Here is a 20,751-nt window from a genome sequence, read left to right as displayed (position 1 = left end):
TTTCAATTTTTGTCAAAATGATAGAAAACATAAAATAACGTATTTCAAAGGAATTTTTATTTTTTAGATTTTTTGAATTTTGTTTTAATATCCCTGTATCGGACCACCCCGCTTAAAGATACTCAAACTTACCAAGCAAAAAATTCAAATAACTCAAGCGAGTCTGAGTTTGCTCCTATGAGTTTTTTGAACACTAACCTACGCTCGGCCTTACAATATCTGGGCCTACGAGCGTCAAGATGCCCTGAAATCCAACCCAAAACCAGGCTTCGCTTGAAATCTGATGGTTAAAAAAGGTTAGTTTTGAGACGGAAAATGGTTTGATAGGGGCTAATAAGTAAAGCCTCTCCTTATAGGACATCAAAAATTATAATTCTAAGTGTTAGAACAACTTTTAAATCGATCATCTCAGCTTGAACATTATGGTTATGCAAAAAAAATTACGTTTTTCAATTCTAAAAATAGTGTATATTGTGACAAATCATTTATAAACCATCTATTTTGCTCTAAAGATAAGTGTTCACAGATCCCCAATACCTATAATATTTTTTGAGTTTCAAATTTTATTTTTGGTGTTGGAAATAAATTTTAGAACTATAATAAATATTTTTTATGCCGAAAGTGCTTTGTTGATGAAGATTTGAGGTGCGGCTTTATTTTGTTTTCATAAAGCCTAGGCCTTATAGAACTTATCTTTTTGAGAAAGATTGCGGTGGACCCCCATATTTTTTATGCCGAAAGTGCTTTCTTGATGAAGATTTGAGGTGAGGCTTTATTTTGTTTTCATAAAGCCTAGGCCTTATAGAACTTATCTTTTTGAGAAAGATTGCGGTGGACCCCCATATTTTGCGCATGTAGATCCATGACTAAAGTTAAAGAGAGAAAAAAAAGAAAAGAATAAAAAAAAGAAAGAATTTGCATGGAAAATTTGTTGTAAAAAGACTTCGCCCTCCGCACGCCGACTCAAGACCAATGTTTGCAAACTCGGCTGGTTCAACTCGGAACTGCGCATTGGCCGATCCGGTTTTGGTAAATTGGTCGGGTATTTTTTAAAAAATCAAAAATTAAAATCTCAAAAAATAAGGGATTTTTTTAGAATATGTTTTTAAATATTTTTATCATTTTGGCAACATAAATACTTATTTTTATATTTTTCCCATTTTTTTTTGAAAAATTTCAAAATACTTCTCAACACAAATCAATTTTTTAAAATTCATTTTTTTATTACTTTTCAACACTTGATTCAGATATGTTCTATTTAACCAAGCTTTAAACATACTTTTCATAATTAATTAAATTTCTTTTGTATTTTTGAAACTGTTTTTGGACTGGCCACGACTTGTCCGGTTGGGCCAGGTGAGCCGGTTAGTTTACCGGTTACTCAACCCGGCCCTTAGACGGTTTACAAGGCCCACTCAGTGCGCCCGCCCTACGCTAGGCCCGTCGACTGAAGAGAAGGCATATCGGTTGATGCGTCATTTTCAATGGTCTGCTGCATTTTTATTAGGGGTGGGTATGGTGAGTGTGGTCATGGCTTTCCAATTTCAGAAGCAGGCCTGTGCCCTGGTTTCCGGACCAGCAAAATGGGTCAGCGCCGATTTAGCCGGCCCAATAAAACAACCATTATGTTCCTTTCTCTCTCTAAAATTATGTTCCTCTATCTCTCCTCCCTCTCTCTCTCTAGAATTATGCTCTCTCTCCTCCCTCTCTCTCTAGAATTATGCTCTCTCTCTCTCTAAAATTTTGCTTCTTGTGGCACACCGGGTTCGACGCTTCATGCGCCACGATGCACCCACTTTTTGTCTCCTCAGTATCCTTGTCAATGAGGCCATCCAAGTTTGCCGCCTCTCTCTAGAGTGCGAGAAAGATATATAGAGAGAGAGAGGGAAATATTTTATTTTGTATGTGTGTTGTGTGTGTGAAAGAGAATAAATCTTAAAGGCTCTATATTCATATTCTTAGTATTTTTTTTTTCTTTTTCTTTTTGGGTAGTTCGAATGGCATTAGAGTGAGACTCTCAACATACTTTGTCTAATAGAGTGAGGTAGACAAAGTGAGAGAGAGATCTCAACATACTTTGTCTAACAGAGTGAGGTAGACAAAGTGAGAGAGAGATGTCAGTCCCCTAGGGCGGTTCAAATTCCTTGCAAGAAATCAAATGCGATAGCAATTGAGCATATCGGAGCACTCATCCCATGGAGTACTTTCTCAAGAAGAGATTTGCCCTCTTTTGATATTGTAATAGGTGTGCATAAGAACGTCAATTTGTCCTTAAGATATAAAAAATAATTTTAATGCTTTAAAGTTCTATGCACCGGAATTAGAAGTCCACTGTAAACACAAGAGCCTCTTGTAGTTTAAAGAGAGAAAAGTAAGTACAGAGAGGGATGAGTACTTTGTTATGTTATCGATGCGTACTTTGTTATGTTCGTTGAAAATTTATGGATTGTATGGGAAAAAGGTCCCCCTTTATAGAGCTCCAAGAGTCTGTCCGTAAACTGTATGAGTGGTTACATGTACCAACGGCTAGTGGCCATTGGAGTAACTGTTGGATGTCTTACATGTGCACTTAATCTCAAGGGCTGTTGTTACATGATTCTGTTTCATCTCGACGGTGGCTATTACAAGCTTCCTTCTCTTCAACGACCGCTGTAACACGTCCCACACACACACGCTTTGCACATACACCATCACTTTCACCTTTGTACTAAGATTGTAAGGATGATAATTTTTTTTGGGTAATTCAATGGGGAAGATAAGCCCATACCCTTTTGTTTTTTAAATAGATTAAGGAGTTACATTTTGAAGGTGTTAATTGAGGGTGTTAGCGGTAGGAATGGATACCACGATATGGTAATTATGTGTGAGGATATTACCACCATGACTTCAGCCCTTGGGTGTAAGGCATGAAAATGTCCGCACTTAAATACCACTCAATCCACACTCCCTTTTTTGATTTGGGAGTGAAAAACCACACATCTTTCCAATTACACACGTATTTTTTAAATAAAAAAATACTAAAAAGAGAGATTGGTTGGGCCCATAGGAGAGGTCCAAGATCCTTGTCAAGATATCTTGGGCTAGTTGGATCAACATTTTGTGGTTGAGGCATTCCCATACATCTACAATGTACCTTTCCTTTTTGTGCCAATATTTTGCATTTACGTACGGTAAGAACTTAGGCAGGCAGGTAAATATATGCACAATAACTAAGTGTATTCTATTTGCTGGTGGGTTACGGTGGGGCATTTTACAAGAAGTTTCTATAGTATCAATTCTTGTTGAATCATATACTCGGGGTGCGTACAGGACATGCCATTACGAAAAGGACTCTTCAGTTGATTAGATAGAGAAGATCGCCAAGATTTCGTGATCCGTTCCAATTCCAACTAATCGGATTCGGATCGTGGGGATCGCCAAAATACTTCGTATGAAACTTGCCAATATCGATTAGATCCGAGATCTGTTTATGTTATTGAATTGCTCATTCAATGAATATTTTCAACGTCTTGAAGAGGACTCGAACCTCCACACTCTTTAGCACGAGATTTTGAGTCTTGCATGTCTACCATTTCACCATCAAGGCATCTTGAAAGTGAATCGTATTTCACAAATATGTTATATATCTAGTGTGATATATGAAACAAAGATGGAGTTTTGAAGTATTTCTATCAATCAGTCATGTCATATAGGCCAGATCTAAAAAAAAGAATGAGGAACAAAATATGGATAGGCAACCTGGCCTATCATAAAGGGTTGCATAGGTCCTTTTCATATAAAAAGAAAGTGAGGGAAAACCGTAATACCGGTGGTTGTTAGAGAGAGTGAGTGAGGGAGTTGTACTATACTACTAGGTGGAGTTATATATGTGGGGAAAAGTTTCTATACTTCCCCTACGGTATAGAAGATCTATATTTCACCTACTATCCAGCCATCCAATTTTGGTCAAGTGGGCCATACCATTTTATCTTAGATCCGACGCTATTTTATTTTTAATTTTTTATACAAATTGTATGAATATGAAAATTGGCACGTGTCATCTTCTCATTGTGACACACCTATAAAAAATATTAAATTTTTTTTTCAATAAAATATAATAATCAAAATATCTCTTGAAACTTTCAAAAGTATTTTGATTATTTTATTTTGTTGAGAATATTTTAGATTACATGCACTGCACATGCCGGCTATTACTATTTCACTGTGTGAGAGAGAGAAGATTTTGCCATTCTCAAACAATCAAGTGAGAGAGAGTAGATTTGCCATGCTCAAACAATCAAGTGAGTCTTCCAAGAAAGAATCATGACACTGAATGATCTTTTTCTTCATGGGAAATTCAAGTACATAGAAGACCGTACTGAGTAATGTGAGTTTCTCTTACATTCATAGGGGGGAATCTCACGGTGCATCACCAATTGGCCCCCCCTCATACTATTCCTTTCTCATGAGTGTTCAAGGAAAGCACCCCAAACCTTTGATTTCTCAATGGATGGAGTTAATCAGTTTTCATGTCATATAACCGTGGTCCTATGGCACATGGATACTTTACTTTTTGTTTGGACTTTTTAAATCATTGTGAGGGACAAGAGAATCAATCCAAGAAGATAGCATGATCCTAGTATACACCTCACTCTCTAATTCCTCAAATCCACATCCTCCAAAGAGTCTAGGTTAGGAGATAGAAGAGATTTGTAATGCTTAGCAAAGGCACAATAGAAGGTGTGTTTTATGTGATGATCCTTTGTATTTAGTCCTGTTTTTGGAAGTCCAGTTGGTCACTTGGAAGACAATACCATTTGCATGGCTTCAAAGGATAAAGAACTCTAGGATGGGGAGTTCTCCCATAGATTGTTAGGTACAAGTCCTAATCACTTATAGATAGTTGTCTGTTAAAGCCCTCTCTCTCTCTTAAGTGCCCCATTCTATTGATATGTTGTTTATTGACCGCCCAACATTCCAATTTATAAAGCAAAGCTTGTCTTACAATCACATAAACTCTGGTTGCGCATCTCCACATCGCCTACTCAGTTTTAATGCCATGTGTGATATCTTCCTCAATTTTTTTATTTTTTTAAATTATTGACCCTAGATATCGATAATGCATTTTTTTTTGTATTTCTTGACCGTTAATCTTAACTACGCTATTACCTCTACTCATGTTTTTACTAGACTTGCATTCCATATACTCTGTCTTAGTCCGATTAATTTTGAAATCTTTATATTCTGGATCAGCTATCCAAAGTTCTAACTCTGTGTTGACATTGTTTTGGGTCTCATCGCCCATGAAAATTGTTTCGACCTCAAGATGTGTGAACATGAGAGAAAATAGATTCCAATTCTTGGAAATAGTGCATCTTGTAAGGCATTATCTTGACCGTTAATTTTCAAGATTTTCAAGTTTTCAAAGATCTATTCGATCTACACTATTTTACGATCTTTAAATTTTATAGTTAGAGATAAAATGGAATTTTCAGGCTATCATAAGGATATCTAATACTAAAGTAACATATCTCCACACTATTTGAAGGTGCACCTTACTTTGATTGTTTAGGGCCTCAGACTCATACAAACCACACCCTTATATCGACATTCCATTGTGGCCTTGCTTTATTTTCTATTCATCGAGCAATTGTCCTCAAAAGCATCTCAATATTTGCTCTCGTGTCTTCTCTTTTTTCTTTCACTTTTTCTGGTTTTCAGGGCAGGCTTAAAAAAGGCTGGTGCAACTTAGTACAATATGATGGATCCTAAAATAAGAAAGCAATTTGGAATAAGCACCCAAAAAATCAAACACTTTTTGCTCTCCAACCATGATATTTTTCTTCACCTTTTCTTTTTTGGCAAGGATATTTTCTTTGCTTTTTAATTTGAGAAGTGCTTTATGATTAAGATATTTGCCATAATGAATAATAAGATAAACCAAGACGCTTTTATTTTTTTTGACGAATTTTATTAATAAGCCTAGATGCTCTTTGCTAGCTGATTACATATCCAACTGTCTCACCAAGTAAAGAAAGTTCAACAGTGTATGCTACTAAAATTGTTGCCAATTTTTCTAAGAGAGAGAGAGAGAAAGTATGGTTAAGAATGTACTCAGTTTGGATATGAAACCTGAATTTTTTATCCTATCCAAATTCGGGCCAAAATTTGGATCCGGATCCAAATTTTGGATATGATTAGTAATTCATATCTGATCTGGATACAACTGGATCCAATCCAGATCCGATCCAGTTATTAAAATATTATATATTATTTTATTATACATATATGTTATGTAATATTTTTTTGTTATACTATTTTATAGATTTAAATATAAAAATAATTTTTTAGATTTGATCAGGTCTGAATCTGGATCTAAATCTCATATATATTTTTTGATCCAAATCCAGATCCCGATGGATCCAGACCCGATCCGACCCATTCTCAGCTCTAAGAAGGAGGTCTTGTAACTTGTCTACGTATTCAGTTTAGATTGAAGGAGAGGGTGATTGTGCTGCCTCAACAAGGAAATATCCTTACGTGTTTGATTATTATTGTGAACGATTCTAAATGAGAAACTTCCTTTAAGCCCATGAAATACGTAGGGGTGGCTATGGGTTGGGTAGAGTGCTAACCAGTCTCAAGCCTAGCTATAAAAAATTAGGGCCCGGGCCACAAAAATGTAGCCCAGGGGCGGGGGCGACCACTGCCCAGTGTATTCCCTCATTGTTTTTAAATTTTTTTATTTGTTGATTTTATTTGCCTGGGCCCTAATAGGGCCAAGGCCTCTTTGCTCTGGTCAGGGTTGGCCGGGCTTGGGTTGGCACTATGGGGACTAGGGTCAGGTTTGGCTTGTTGCTAATCCTAGAAATATGTACCCATTGTCTAACAAAGAAAATAAATACTAGGGTTGGTAATGAGGTCGGGTTGACCCAAACCGTGTTTTGGAGTTGGGTCGAGTTTTGGACGCGGTGAGTCAGGTCCAGGTCTTGGTCGGGCTGGGACCCTATCGGTTCTGGTCGGGTTATATTTTATTTTTTATTTATGGACTTGGACCCAACCCAACCCAACCCACTTGAGTCTGGGTCTGGGTCCGGGTCCAAGTAAAACCTAGTCGTGTGGGGTACTGTCGGATCTTGGGGTCGACTGGACCCGACCTGACCTTGTTGCCTATTAGTGTTTTTTTTTTTTTTAATTATTTGTTGTTTCAAAACAATACTTTTAAAGGACCATAGCATTCTAGGTGGTACTTAGGGACCACGCAGTAATCCTTCATCTTTTAAGTCGGTTGGACGTCTTTCTTTCCTCTCACCGTTTTCATGCTTTGGGTGACCCTTACTTACATGAGTAAGCCTCTTGGACACATTTGCCGCTTGTGATGTGTCCATTTCTCATGTATGTATCTCTCATGTGATGATGTGGAGGATCATCGACACGGCCCAATTGTTATAAGACGTAGGCTTTACAAAAATAAAGCAAAGCCTCATCTTGTATCCTCATTGGAAGAGCAGGTTCTAAAATCAATTTTCAACATTGCAATGGAATTTGAAACTACAAAAATAGTACAGTTATTGCATATGCGTGAACGTTTATTTTTTTAAAGCGAAAGGAACGGTCTAGATAATGGTTATAAGATAAACAATTTTCAGAGCTTAAAATCTTAATTTTTTTTATAACCATAATGGTCAAGGCCGATTGATCTGATCGGTTTCTACGTCAAAACTACAAATTCCAATGAGTTTTTAAGTGAGGGTTTACTTATTTTTTATAAGGCTGTAGCCCTATCAAAGCATTTTTCTTCTTTATAAGTTCTTCTCAAATCTCAATCGAATAGTAGAACCAGACCTTTATATCTCTCCAAGTTCATTTGATGTTTGTATGCCTACCATGATGCCAAGCCTTTATGTTGAATGTCATGTTGTGATGACATTCGTTTTGCCCACTGAATCCTACTGCTCCAACGATTGAGGCTCTTCTATTGTGATGCAGTGAGTCTATGTGAATGTGCAGAGGTTCTTTGGCCTCATTAAAACCTTGGTTTTATGATATAGCTTGTTGCAGTTGACAGTTGCAAGGTTTTGGTTGATAGTTAAGAATATATCACCGAATTTATGTTATAATTTTAACGAGTATTTGAGTGTGCAACTCGAGACACAGGAAACGATTTTGATTCAGCTGTAACCAGGAGGTGTGTTCACACCATCCTATTGCATCTTGGAATGGTACTAGATCCCTGACATCATTTGTCACTTTGTTTATCATTTGAAACCTGTTTTAATTTCTACGGGAATTTAACTGATATTAAGAGCGTTTCTATTGTCAGATATAACATATGAAACATTATCTATTTTTTACGAGAATTTGACTGGTATTAGGAGTATTTCGATATTTTTCTTCTGACACGAATCATAGATAAGGGAGGTGCTGCCAAATGTCTGGGAATAGGGTGACAGTTTTTTATGTAACAATTTAACCTTGACCACCCCATTAAATGCTTATTCAAAGGTTTTCTTGTATTATAATAATATGAAAGTAGGACAATGTGATCTAGCCACGTATATATAGTTAACATTTTTACTTCTTTCTTTTATTTGTACAACTAGAACACTTACAGATGTCCTAAGTTACAATTTTATTTATAAAATATATCTTAATACAATCTAGGATATTCTATTACATACTTTTGCAATTCTTTACAATTAAATAAAAATACAATGAATGAAGAATCAAGAAACATGAAGCCATTAGAATTACCAAATACCTTGTCTCAGGTTATCCCCAAGGATTTCGAACACACTACACGGGATATTCGCCACAATGGTACGCGGGATCTTGGTCCTAATCCGATTTCATAATTCGAAAAATCTAGACAAAGCCTCTTGAGAACAAGACATGGGATGGACACATTCTCATAACACAAGACAATAACACAAATACCATCTAGTCTAGGGCATGTCACCCTCTAGTGGCTTGGGCGTGCCCCTTAAGATTTACTTTAGGCTCAAAGCAACTCAAATCCCTAACTAGAAGAGAGAAATAAAAGAGATTGCAGGGGCATACCTGCCAATGGGAGAGAGAGGCGAATCCAATTCTATAAGTATAAATAATACACCCTCATAAATAATATTTATAGACATGATGCTAGGGTTTTGGGGTCTATGAATTTACCATCATTATGAGACTTAAATTTAGCCATAGATCTTGGAGACATGTGAGGTGAAGAGATTTTAGCATTTCATTCTTTAGATCAGCCATCATGATTAAAGGAATGAGCTAAAACCATTATCCATCAATTTCAATAACTCTATTGCCATCAATATTTATATAGAGACAATACTATGTATTTACAAATCTAATTTTAATCGATCTCTACACCATATTTTAAATCAATCAACCTTATTTCATGAAGCTTTCTTTTTATTTATAAAACAAGTAGGTGGCTTCCATCGCAAGCCACACACTAAAAAGAAAGAATGGAAAACGTGGGGCGTACCACACATAGTGAGATATGTGTGGGCTCCATGCCCCCACCTAATGGGCTTAAATGTGGTGGGCCCAAAGTTCTAAAGTGCCCTCACACCCCAAAAAGAAGTTTAGATAAATAAAAATAATCTTAAAAAAGCAATAAATATTTTTTTCTCTCTGAATTGAATGAATTCATAAAATTAATTTTTTTCTTATTTAAATCCATTTTCACTATAATAAAATATATAGAAAGATCTAAAAAAGTATTTTAATTGTCTAAAATATTAATAAACATATTTAAGAAGATTTGATAAGAATTAGACCCAAAGATTTAGGAGTATCACAAATATATGGAGGACTCTATCCCTTCTAAAAACTGTATCTCGTTGTCAACTTCTCAAACTGATCAACATTTCCCAAGACCTACAGCGTTAAATTATGAAATGAAGGAGGCACGATCCTAGCTCATATATTACAGGTTCCGCCTTGAGGATAACTCCAGTCCCCATTCCAGCACAATACCTCATGGGTCCTTCGCCTTGAGGACAACTCCAGGCCTCATTCCAGCCCAATACCTCCTTCTGACACAGTCCAAAGGAGGCATCTCTTCAGCACATGTTAATGAGACATACCCTCACTTAGAGAGCTGCTTCCTGGACTGCTATCTAGTGTACATGTCGTGTAATAATAATGATGATGATTTAGCCCTTATCTTCTCTGGCCAACCACCAGACACATAGGTTACACCCATTCTCTTGGTCAACCACCCCAAGCACAATTTTGACTTCATAAAAAGCGACCCCACATTGAAACCCTTATCAGTTGTGCACAAATGCCTAGGGCTACGGATTTCTAAACATCACCTTTGGAGGGCATAGCAAGTCAAAACTCAGGTAAATCAAGCTTCACAGTGCCACACAGTCCATATGGATTTGGATTAGGCTCCCACTGGACGTATTAGATAATTGTGGGCATGGTTTTAGATTACTTTCGTAAGGACATTTAATTGGTGACAGCTTCACAATGCCACACAGTCCATATGGATTTGGATTAGGCTCCGACTGGATGTATTAGATAATTGTGGGCATGGTTTTAGATTACTTTCGTAAGGACATTTAATTGGTGACCCCAACAAAAAGAAGATCCTCATCCTATCGATTTTGAAGAAGGAATGCAAGTTAGAGCGAAAAAGGCGTAAAATGAGGAAGGAGAAATGGTGTGTGAAAGCAATGAGAGGAGTCGTCGTTGAAGCAAAATGATTGGTGGTTGTATTCTCTCTCTCTCTCTCCCCCATGTTTATGAATATGCCAAAAAGTGGAAAATAAAAGGAGGGGGACAGACAAGGGACATGCAAAATGAGGTATCCTTCCCAAAGCCACAGACATGTCACAAAACGCTTCTCGCACTTTTACTTTTTCTAGTAGTAAATCATTCTCCTCTCCTCTCCTCTCCTCTCCAATGGTTAACCTCTCTCCTATTTAAACCACCTCATCCTCTTGTCCCACTTCATTTCAAACTCTCTCTTCCCCCTTCCTTCTGCAACACCTCCTCATCTCTCTACTTGCTGCACTAGTTAATCTCCTTCTATCTCTCTTTCTTTTTCTTTTTCTTTCGGATCATGCCGTTGCAGAGGGCTAAACTAGTAGGGGCCTTGAAGAGATGGAATTTGAAGTCCCCCAGATCACCCAGGGAGAGAATCAATTGGGAGTCGGGGATGGTCTTGCCGGATGCTGTTTCGGACTTCCAAGTTGGCTCCGACGATGCCAAAGAATTCCCTACCGATGTCCACAAAGGATTCATAGCTGTCTATGTTGGACAAGAGCTCCGGAGATACGTAATCCCTGTCTCGTATCTCAACCATTCGGTGTTCATGGCACTCTTACAGAAGGCAGAGGAAGAGTTTGGCTTCACCAACAATGGAGGTATCAAGTTGCCATGTGAGGTTGCTGTCTTTGAGCACATCCTTTGGCTTCTTAAAAACCAATGATCCCCTTTCTCCATGGCATGGAAATGGAAGAATTGTTACGAGCTTTTGGGATCACTACTAATACTTTCTTCCCCACTCCCTCTCTCTCTCTTCTTTTTATCCATTATTGGACTTGTGACAATTTCTGGTACCCTATATTTTTTGACATTGACATTAGCCTTGTGCATTCCTTTCTGCTGCTCTTTGGTAACAATACTGAACGATAATAAAAAAGATTTCTCCAATTTGTTTACCAACACATTGAAATTCCACCCTCCCTTTCTACAAGGGACACATTTTCTTTTGTAATGGTAAGAAAACCTAGTAAATGTGGGGAATCTATATTGCAAGATCATTTACTTTTAGTACAAGGTCACAATTGCATTAGATTCTATCTCGACCTATGGTTCGACAAAACAAAATTTGAGCTACAAGAGCAATAAGTGGTCCGACGCAGCCAACTAATTCAGTACCTAATGGTCAAAAGTGATTGCGATTTTCCGAATACCTTTGGCCTCTTAATTTTTCATCTCATGATTATTAGCGTGATGATTAAGGGTGATTGGGATCTTTTTTTTTTTTTTTTAAAAAATACATATCTTATTATACTTTCCGATAAATTTATTTGACCAGAAAAACAATCCCACAATTTATTTAGCTTAAATTGGATTTAATTCTAATTAAAAGAAAAGGAATATCTAATATGGCCCTTTTGGAGAAATTTGAGCAGTTTAAATGATCATTTCAAAAGGGCTAACTATACTTACCAACCCATTATTGGTTCTTTTTCATTTTTTGGGTGGGAAAGCTGGAACCTTAGGGTCCTTTGCCTAATTTCTTAACTGTATGTCATTTATATTCATTTGAGCCACATGGTCGCCTCATATGAGAAGAGGCACATGATTTACACTAGGCCAATGGAGTTCTAAATCTCTCTCTCCCCTATGCATGAGAAGGTGAGTGTTAATTTTGTGTCATATTTTCTTTCTTTATGGTCCAGTGATGGGAATTGACTATGAGATGCAGCAACGTGAATGTTAACTACTCACAACTGGGAAAGGTTTCAAGGCTAGGTGGTCAGGTGGCAGGGTGCCAAAAAAGTTCAGGGATCTGACTCCATTAGGGGTGGCAATCGACCCGACTAACCTTAGGACTCGAGAAGTATATTTGGGATCCGACAAGTAAACCCAATCTCCGGTCTGGGTATGGGTCCAGCCGGACCCCACCCATACTTTTAGTTATAGGGTACATGATGGCAATCATGTGTCTTTAGGCACACATTAAGTGTTTGTATTGTCACAATATTGATAACATTTACTATATTATTAGTAAAAAGAAAACTCATAGTCTTAAGATACATGATGGTAAAAAACAACGATAATAATAATAATAATAATAATAAAAATAATAATAATAATAATAATAATAATAATAATAATAATAATAATAATAATAATAATAATAATAATAATAATAATAATAATAATAATAATAATAATAATAATAAGCTCATAATCATAAGGTGACAATGGATCCAGCCAAACCCAAGATCCGATAGATCCTGATACGGGTCCAAATTTTAGACCTGGGTGCTAGGCGGTCAAGTGGCAGGGTGCCAAACTTTTATGTCAGGCATTTTTTTTTCTATGAGAGAGAGAGAAGTTCTTTCTTAGAGAGAGAAAGATGCTAAAATTGGAAGGAGATTATTGTGAGGATGGGAAATTGAGTGAGAAAAGCGGGGTACCAAGAGAATGTAGGGCTGGGGCCACAGAGTGTGGGCTCCACATGTACGATGCATCGGCCACACCATGAGAGAAATGTTTTCCTAAATTTAATTTGATCACAGTGTTGAAATTCTTTTTGGAAATGGAGCATGGAGATTGCTCCTGCGGGAGCACACTATACAACAACTTTCTCGGGCAACATAACCATTTCGGATGATTCTTTTGAGTCAGAGTTTTAAAATCTATTTAGGCATCTATAGATGATTATTATCAAAAAAAATATCTGGATTTTAACATTTTGAACATCTAGATGTTTTCTTCCAAATATTGGATGATTCCTATTCAAACTTGGTGTGTGACATGTTTTCTATAGGTAAAGAATGAGATTTTTTTTTATATTTTTTTTGTTTCTATGTGGTTCTAATTCTAAAAATTACATTACCAAAATTTGGGATATGAAAAATGCTACTATCATTAGTTTGGCCTGAGTGAGTATATAGATAGTATAGCAGATATTTTGGAAATTCACTTTTACCTTATTATTGTGGACCTACAATATCTTTCCTAATCTCTACAAAGAGGGTAAGAGGATGTGATGAACGTGTAGAATTCTGTACTATAAGATCATTTACTTTTAACATAAGGAGATCACAATCATTATTGACTGTTAGACTTGAAATCAGATACTTGATGATATGTCATTGTTTGAGTACAAAACCCAAAATAAACTTTCTTGAATGTTGTAACACACTTTCATCTATTGGAATTCACATATCAATGACTAAAAATGATTGTAACTTCTTTGTACCAAAATAAATGGTCTCATAGTGTACCATCCCAATGGATAATGGGAAACTATATAAAAGAATAATAAAGGGGGCCCTAAACTAGCTATTGTTGATGCGTAGCTATGTTGTTATAGTCACACACACACACACACATACAATCATGATTGTATTTATATTTGAATTTTAATATCTTTTATACAAATTTAAATCACTTAAAATTTAAAAGGTAAATTCTTCTCATTATGGTGCACCTAATAAAATTATAAAAATAATAATTTATAAAGATTTGTATTACATGCCTCTATTTTTCAAAAGTAGACACTCAAAATTTCAAGTAATCTTGATTGTATAAAAAAACTAAAATTCAAAGATAAAACACAACCATGGCCATCCCATCAGCCCAGATTGAATATAGGCCATTGGGTGTATATTATTGCATCAGCCTTTGGGTACACGCACACACATACACATATGCTATATTGATTTTTAGCATGTTAAAGATTATATATTCTCTAAAAATTAGGATCAAAATATATTTATTGTGAAGCCCGCATAAAAATCATGTCCATCTCTAAATTCATGTATTTCCCCATCTCTCTACCCCTTTTACTCTGATTTCCATGGACTAAACTCTCTCTATCTATGTCTACCTTTTCACCAATCTCTACGCAAGGCCGATAAAGCTCAATTGATATTGCTGAGAGAGAGAGAGAGAGCACATTAGCTATGTCAAGAGAAAAGTGCGTGAAGAAACCTTCTCTCAAGTGTCAAATTTCAGTTATATATACTGGGGATGCATTTTTGGCTCCGGTTTGGGAATTTCTCATGCTATTAGTGGGAAAATATGTCATTTTTTTATTTATATCACAGTTTCTTTTCTATGAAGAGCCATTGACAACCTTCGACAAAGGGAGCAGTCACCTGTTGCCCTGGCAACCTTCAACAAAGAGAGCAGTCACCTGTTGCCCTGGTGAACACAGGGAGAGAGAGAGGTTGGAAACATGGAGAAAGAGGGGCTCGGGGAAAGGTGGGGAGAGCGAGAGTGGGGTAATGCGAAGAGAGAAATGGGGTTTGGGGGAATTGACATGTCAACGGATGGGTTAAAAAGAGTTGTTTTTCTACCATTTGTTTGGGTTAAAAAAAAATTAAAATGGGTAAAAGTAGTGCAGGAGGTTAGAAGATATAAAAAACTAAGAACCTTATGCTTCAAGTTATATTTTGAAACCTTGAGTCTCTAAAGATATGAAACTTAAAAATAGGCGATGCAGAGATATTTTCCCTTAAAAATTAGCTCAGGCTAGAGATGAAATGAAAGAACACTAATCCAATGTTTTGAGATTAGGCCGAGACCACTTGGACTTATCGCCCACGTCGAGTTTTGGTGAGTAGGCTGTACAGCATATTTGTAAAGTTTATTTATATTAATACATCAAATATCATGATGAGTAGATTGTACAACATATTTGTAAAGTTTAATTTGTCAAATTTCAGCTATATATACTTGAATGGTTCCATGGTTAGTCCTAATGCATATGTTTTATGCGATGGGAGTACCAAAAAATGTTCCAAATATATCAGTGTAGCCCCTGCAAGAATGTATTCATTTTTTTAAAAAAAAATTGAGTTGGACTCGGAAGAGTTACTCGGACTCGCCCGTGTAACTCGCCTCGAGGTGGATGCAAGAGAGCCCCGCAATAAGCATCCTCTTCATCTCTCGCCGTCGGAATGCTCCCCGCAAGCTCCCATCAGCAGCATCCAGCTGCCTGTCCCGATCGCCATCACAATGGCAACGATCCTTGCCACCGGCAATCCTAATGCGATGCTTCCAGCCATGCTCGAAATAACCACCATGCGTCGGGATAATTTTGGAAAGCACCGCATGCTAGTGATGCACAAAGATGGGGAATCATAGTATTTGGTGTCCTCTTCTTTTGCTGTGGTAGCAGCAGAGGAGTAGAGAAGAGGAACCATTTCCAATAGTATAATATATTATACTACATTATTAAGTTAGAATTAAAGGGGGACATGTGTCACAAAAATAAAAAAGAATCTTAATATTATAGAGATTGTATAATATATTCTCCATTTTAAGGGGAAAGAGAGAGATATGTATCCCTTTTTAACGAGAGATAGGAAAAGGTGCATACGACCCATTTTTAGTGGAGAGAGAAAGAAACTTTTAAAATTAAAAAAAAAGAAGCGAATTTCCATGGGAGAAAGATGAAAAGAGAGATGTGAGACGGATATATGAAAAGAAAATTGAGTAGGAGATTTTTAGAAGAGCACTTTTGGAGAGAGAGATGGAAAGATATAATCATGGATGAGAGATACGAGAGAGAGAAGATTAAGGAGTCTGAGATTTTTTAGAAGAAAACTTTTTATGGATAGAGAGATGATCAATTCCCTTTTCAACATTAAAGAAACGTAGCTAAAAGATATAAAAAATATACAGTCATTTGGTGTGTGAAGCATTAAAGAAACGTAGCTAAAAGATACAAAAAATAGACAGTCATTTGGTGCGTGCGAGAAGTGGGATTAGGGTTTTAGAGAATAGATAGAGATTGAATTAAAGATTTTAGAGGATATAAAGATATATTAAACCACAATTTCAAAAAATAAAAAAAAAAAAATAAAAAAATCAAAGAAAGGAATACGCACGTGTACAGATAGAGAATAGCCAAATGGAGAGAGAAAATATAATGAAATTCTTGCTAAAACTTTTAATTTTGAATTGCTCTACAATTTAGTAACGTACTTCCTATAATTCACGTGGGTATTTTTTTTTTTCTTTAATGAGTTTTTTTTTTCTAAACCTTATTAAGTTTGAGATTCTAGTAATACAGTGGAAACATGAAGAATAAGTTATAGAGAGGGAAGATGGTGTACAAATAGAGAGAGAGGTAGGGGGTGAAGGAGTAATGGAGGAGAGAGAGAGATTAATATTTTATCTCTCTTTATTTTTATTATTCAACAATAATTTTTATAATTATTTTTATTATTTAATAAATATTATTTTTAAAAGGTTTTTATTAACTTTATATGTCTATTTATGACCTAATTCTTAGTTATGCATTCTGCCTATGCAGGTGTTCTCTCGCCACTTTGGTATATTAATTTATAAATATTTCATTTGCTTTTTTATTTTCCACATAAATCCAATTGTATATCATCTTAACATTAGATTTTTCAATTTCTGAAGTAATTGATTTGTAATTCCATCGTCAACTTTGTATTTCTCAATATATATTTATCATTTATTTCTCGACAATGGTTTTTTTATCGGTGTTTGTGTATATTATAGGTTTTTGTCATGTTTTTATTATCTTCTTTTTTATATTTCAATATATCATGTAAGTTGGATATGGTCCTTAATAGAGTAAAATGGTAGGATTCATGCAGCCGACCCCAATTAATTGGAAAAAAAACATTGATGATGATGTAAGTTGGATACTTAAATCTTTGAGTAATCAGGATGGAAATTTATAAGTCCAATGTCTAAATAAGTTATCCGTTGTTCCAATATATCATTGTGATTATTATATGGATTTCATTTAATTTAATTTTTTTTACGTTTTCATCATTAGAAAGCCACTAGATTGGATTTAGGATTTGTATTCATGGCGAAACTATATAATCTAGATCTTTTTCGGTTTAGTCCATGACTAATTTACTATTTCTTCTTCCTCAAAATCATCAAAATTTTCATTTTCAAGGAAATGAGCTTGTTTCTTTTTCGTTTTATTTATTTTTGGCTTTCTCCTATATTTAAGAGGCATTATTAGAAAGTTTAAATAGATTAAAGAGAAAGTTACATACATATCCGTTATATTTTACGTTATTACGGATGTACCAAAAAGTTTATGTTATTACATGTTTATCCGTTATTTACCTTTTATAACGCAATTTTTTTAAAAAGATGACTTTACTCTTTTTCAGGTGTTCAACATCCAAATTGAAGGGTTTTTCAGATGTTCAACATCTGAAATTATTTTCGGATGTTGAACATCCGAAAATAGCACATTCTTGGATGTTCAACATCTGAAAAAATGCCTGCAAAATTCCACAAGGTTTCTTTCGCATGCACATTTTTGAATGTTCAACATCCGAAAATGTGCTATTTTCTGATGTCCAACATCCGAAATTATTTTCGACATCCGAACGTTAAACTCTCGGCTATTTTCGGATGTTGAACATCCGAAAACTCTTCAATTCAAATGTTGAATACCCGAAAAAGGGTAAAGTCATCTTTTTAAAAAAATTGAGTTACGAAAGATAAAAAACAGATAGACATATAATAACGAAAACCATTTGGTACATCCGTAATAACGTAAAATATAACAGATATATGTGTAATTTTCCCTAGATTAAATTTCCTTTATATATGTATTTAAATGTTTTGATATTTTTTGCATTTTTATCTATATAATCTTGACTTTTTAAATTTTAATGAAATAAGAATTTACTTTATTATTATATATTATTACCAATGATTTACTTTTGTCAGTGACATTTTGGTTTCATTTATTTTTCTAAATATTTTAGCAAATGGTTCATAAAAGTTATGCATTGTTTTTTACAAAAATAGGTAAAAGGAAACTATCTTTCATTCCTTATTTTTTACTGCTAAATAATATTGAATTTGTATTATTTTAATACCTTATAACTATGTAAAACTAATTTCTAAAAAATTTACTACAAAACTTTTCATTCTAATTTTTACTTAATAAAAGCATAATTTAATTTTCAAACAGTATTTCTTTATAATTTTTAAGAACTATCATTGTTAATATACTCTTTATAATTAAAATATTTAATTTCATTAAAAAATATTTGTGCATTTCCATGATTTTAAAGTATTTATTATTATTATTATGATTTTTATTAGGAAATTATAATTATTTCACACTAGCATGCCAATTTTTAATGTATAAATTTTATTTACCCAAAATATCAATGACATTCTTCCCACTAAAAATAAGAAACAAACTTTATCTTTTTTTAGACTCTTTTAAACACAAAGGAAACCATCTTTATTTATTCTCCGAAATTTTCAAATTTCAAAGTGTGTTTCAAATAGAAAATGTTCTACCCATTAGAATCAGTCTTAGATATCTTAATAACATCTTCCTTTTTATAAGAGCTTTTGAAAATAAATATTGAAGTATTTAAACAAAATTTCTTTAGTATAAAATTTGGTTAGGATCATTTTGCAAAGACAGAGGACTCGAGAATTATAGCCTCAAGCATTCATCTCATTGATCACTCTAAATTGCATTTGAAAGTTTGGCAAGACAAAGGGAGCTAAAAAAAAAAAAAAGGATTTTTTGAATGTCAGTGTGGAAAGTTTGTGAACTATAACAAGTGTGAAATTAAGAGTAATTCTGCCTATCACATATAGATTAGTATATTAAAATTGAATTATTAATTTGCTTTACTTTTTATTTATTTTTATTTTAGTCTATTTATGCTTACATTTTATAGTAAAATGTATTATTGATTTATTTGTTCTTTGAAATGTTTTTTACCGTTCTTGTATCTATTGTTACGTTTACGTATGTTAATCAACTAGTATACTATTATATATATATATATATATATATATATATATATATATATATATACACACGAAGAGACAATTTATTTTTTATATAAGGAAGTCACAATCATCATTGACAGTTAGATTTGAAATCTAGTGGTTGAGAATATATCTTTGTTTGGACACAAAGTCCAAAACAAAATTTTTCAAATGTTGTGACACACTTTCATTTATTGTATTTCACATTTAATGGTTAAAAATAATTGTGACCTCTTTGTATAAAAGATAAATGGTCTCATACTATTATATTAAATATGGTATATTTATATCATTAATTTATATTTGTATTATATAATGCAAATTACATTTTGTTATATTATATATTACATTATGTATATATATATATATATATATATATATATATATATATATATATATATATATATATATATATATATATATATATATATATATATATTATATTTATATATGTATTATTTATAATATATACTTATAATATTATGTATATATTATATTTATATAATATCATAATATAAAATATATATTTATGCCATATAATATAATATATTTTATTATACAATATATTTTATTTATGTCATAGATATTTATATAATATTTTATCTTTAATATAAAAATATTATTTATATAAATATATTATATATTTTTAGTTATAATATTTTAATTAGGGAAAAGTTTATATAAGGTTGCAACCTTAAATGTAGAATCACAGATGCACCTCAAAAATCTATCGAAAATGTTGTTTTAATGTTTGAAAGACCCTCTAATCGATCATCTCGACATCGAGATGTATGAATATGAAAAAGAAAAGTTTTTGAGTCTTGAAAATAGTGCATCTTGTAATACATTATCTAGACTGTTTATTTTTAAGATTTTCATATATTTATAGATCTACTTAATTTTAACCATTTTTGGAATTTAAAATTTTCTAAGGTATGAAAATAGATTTTAAGATATTGCTAAGATTTTTTTACAACAAAATGACATGTTATGATAAAATTTTAAGGTGCGCCCTACTTGGATCGTTTAAGGTTGCAACCTTATAGAAACCGTACCCTTTTAAATATTGTATATATATAAATTTAATATATTTATAAAATATATTTAAATAGCAAAGAAGTTACCAAACATAATTCATTACGCAATGTTTTTGAAACGCGTTAACAAACATTACGAGAAGAAAGCTTGGAAAACAAAGTTTTGCAAAGTGTTTACATTTGTAATATTTACGCACCAACCAAACGTGCCCTTGTG

General features: G+C 33.9%; 1 protein-coding gene across 1 annotated transcript; it reads left to right on the top strand.

The window, feature by feature from the left end:
- Positions 1–2,573: 2,573 nt before the first annotated feature.
- LOC18427445 (uncharacterized) lies at positions 2,574–11,669 on the top strand (the record flags this gene model as incomplete). The annotated part of the gene is made up of 3 exons (XM_006836495.2): positions 2,574–2,704; positions 2,829–2,853; positions 11,018–11,669. Coding segments are annotated over 3 exons (570 nt in total), but the record flags the coding sequence as incomplete, so codon positions are not given.
- Positions 11,670–20,751: the final 9,082 nt, after the last annotated feature.

The sequence above is a fragment of the Amborella trichopoda genome, chromosome 12 (assembly GCF_054954075.1).
Source record: "Amborella trichopoda isolate Santa Cruz 75 chromosome 12, AtrichopodaSantaCruz75HAP2 v2.0, whole genome shotgun sequence".
Taxonomy (NCBI): domain Eukaryota; kingdom Viridiplantae; phylum Streptophyta; class Magnoliopsida; order Amborellales; family Amborellaceae; genus Amborella; species Amborella trichopoda.
Note: the sequence above shows the minus strand (reverse complement) of the source record. Positions and strands in the feature narration are given on the sequence as shown.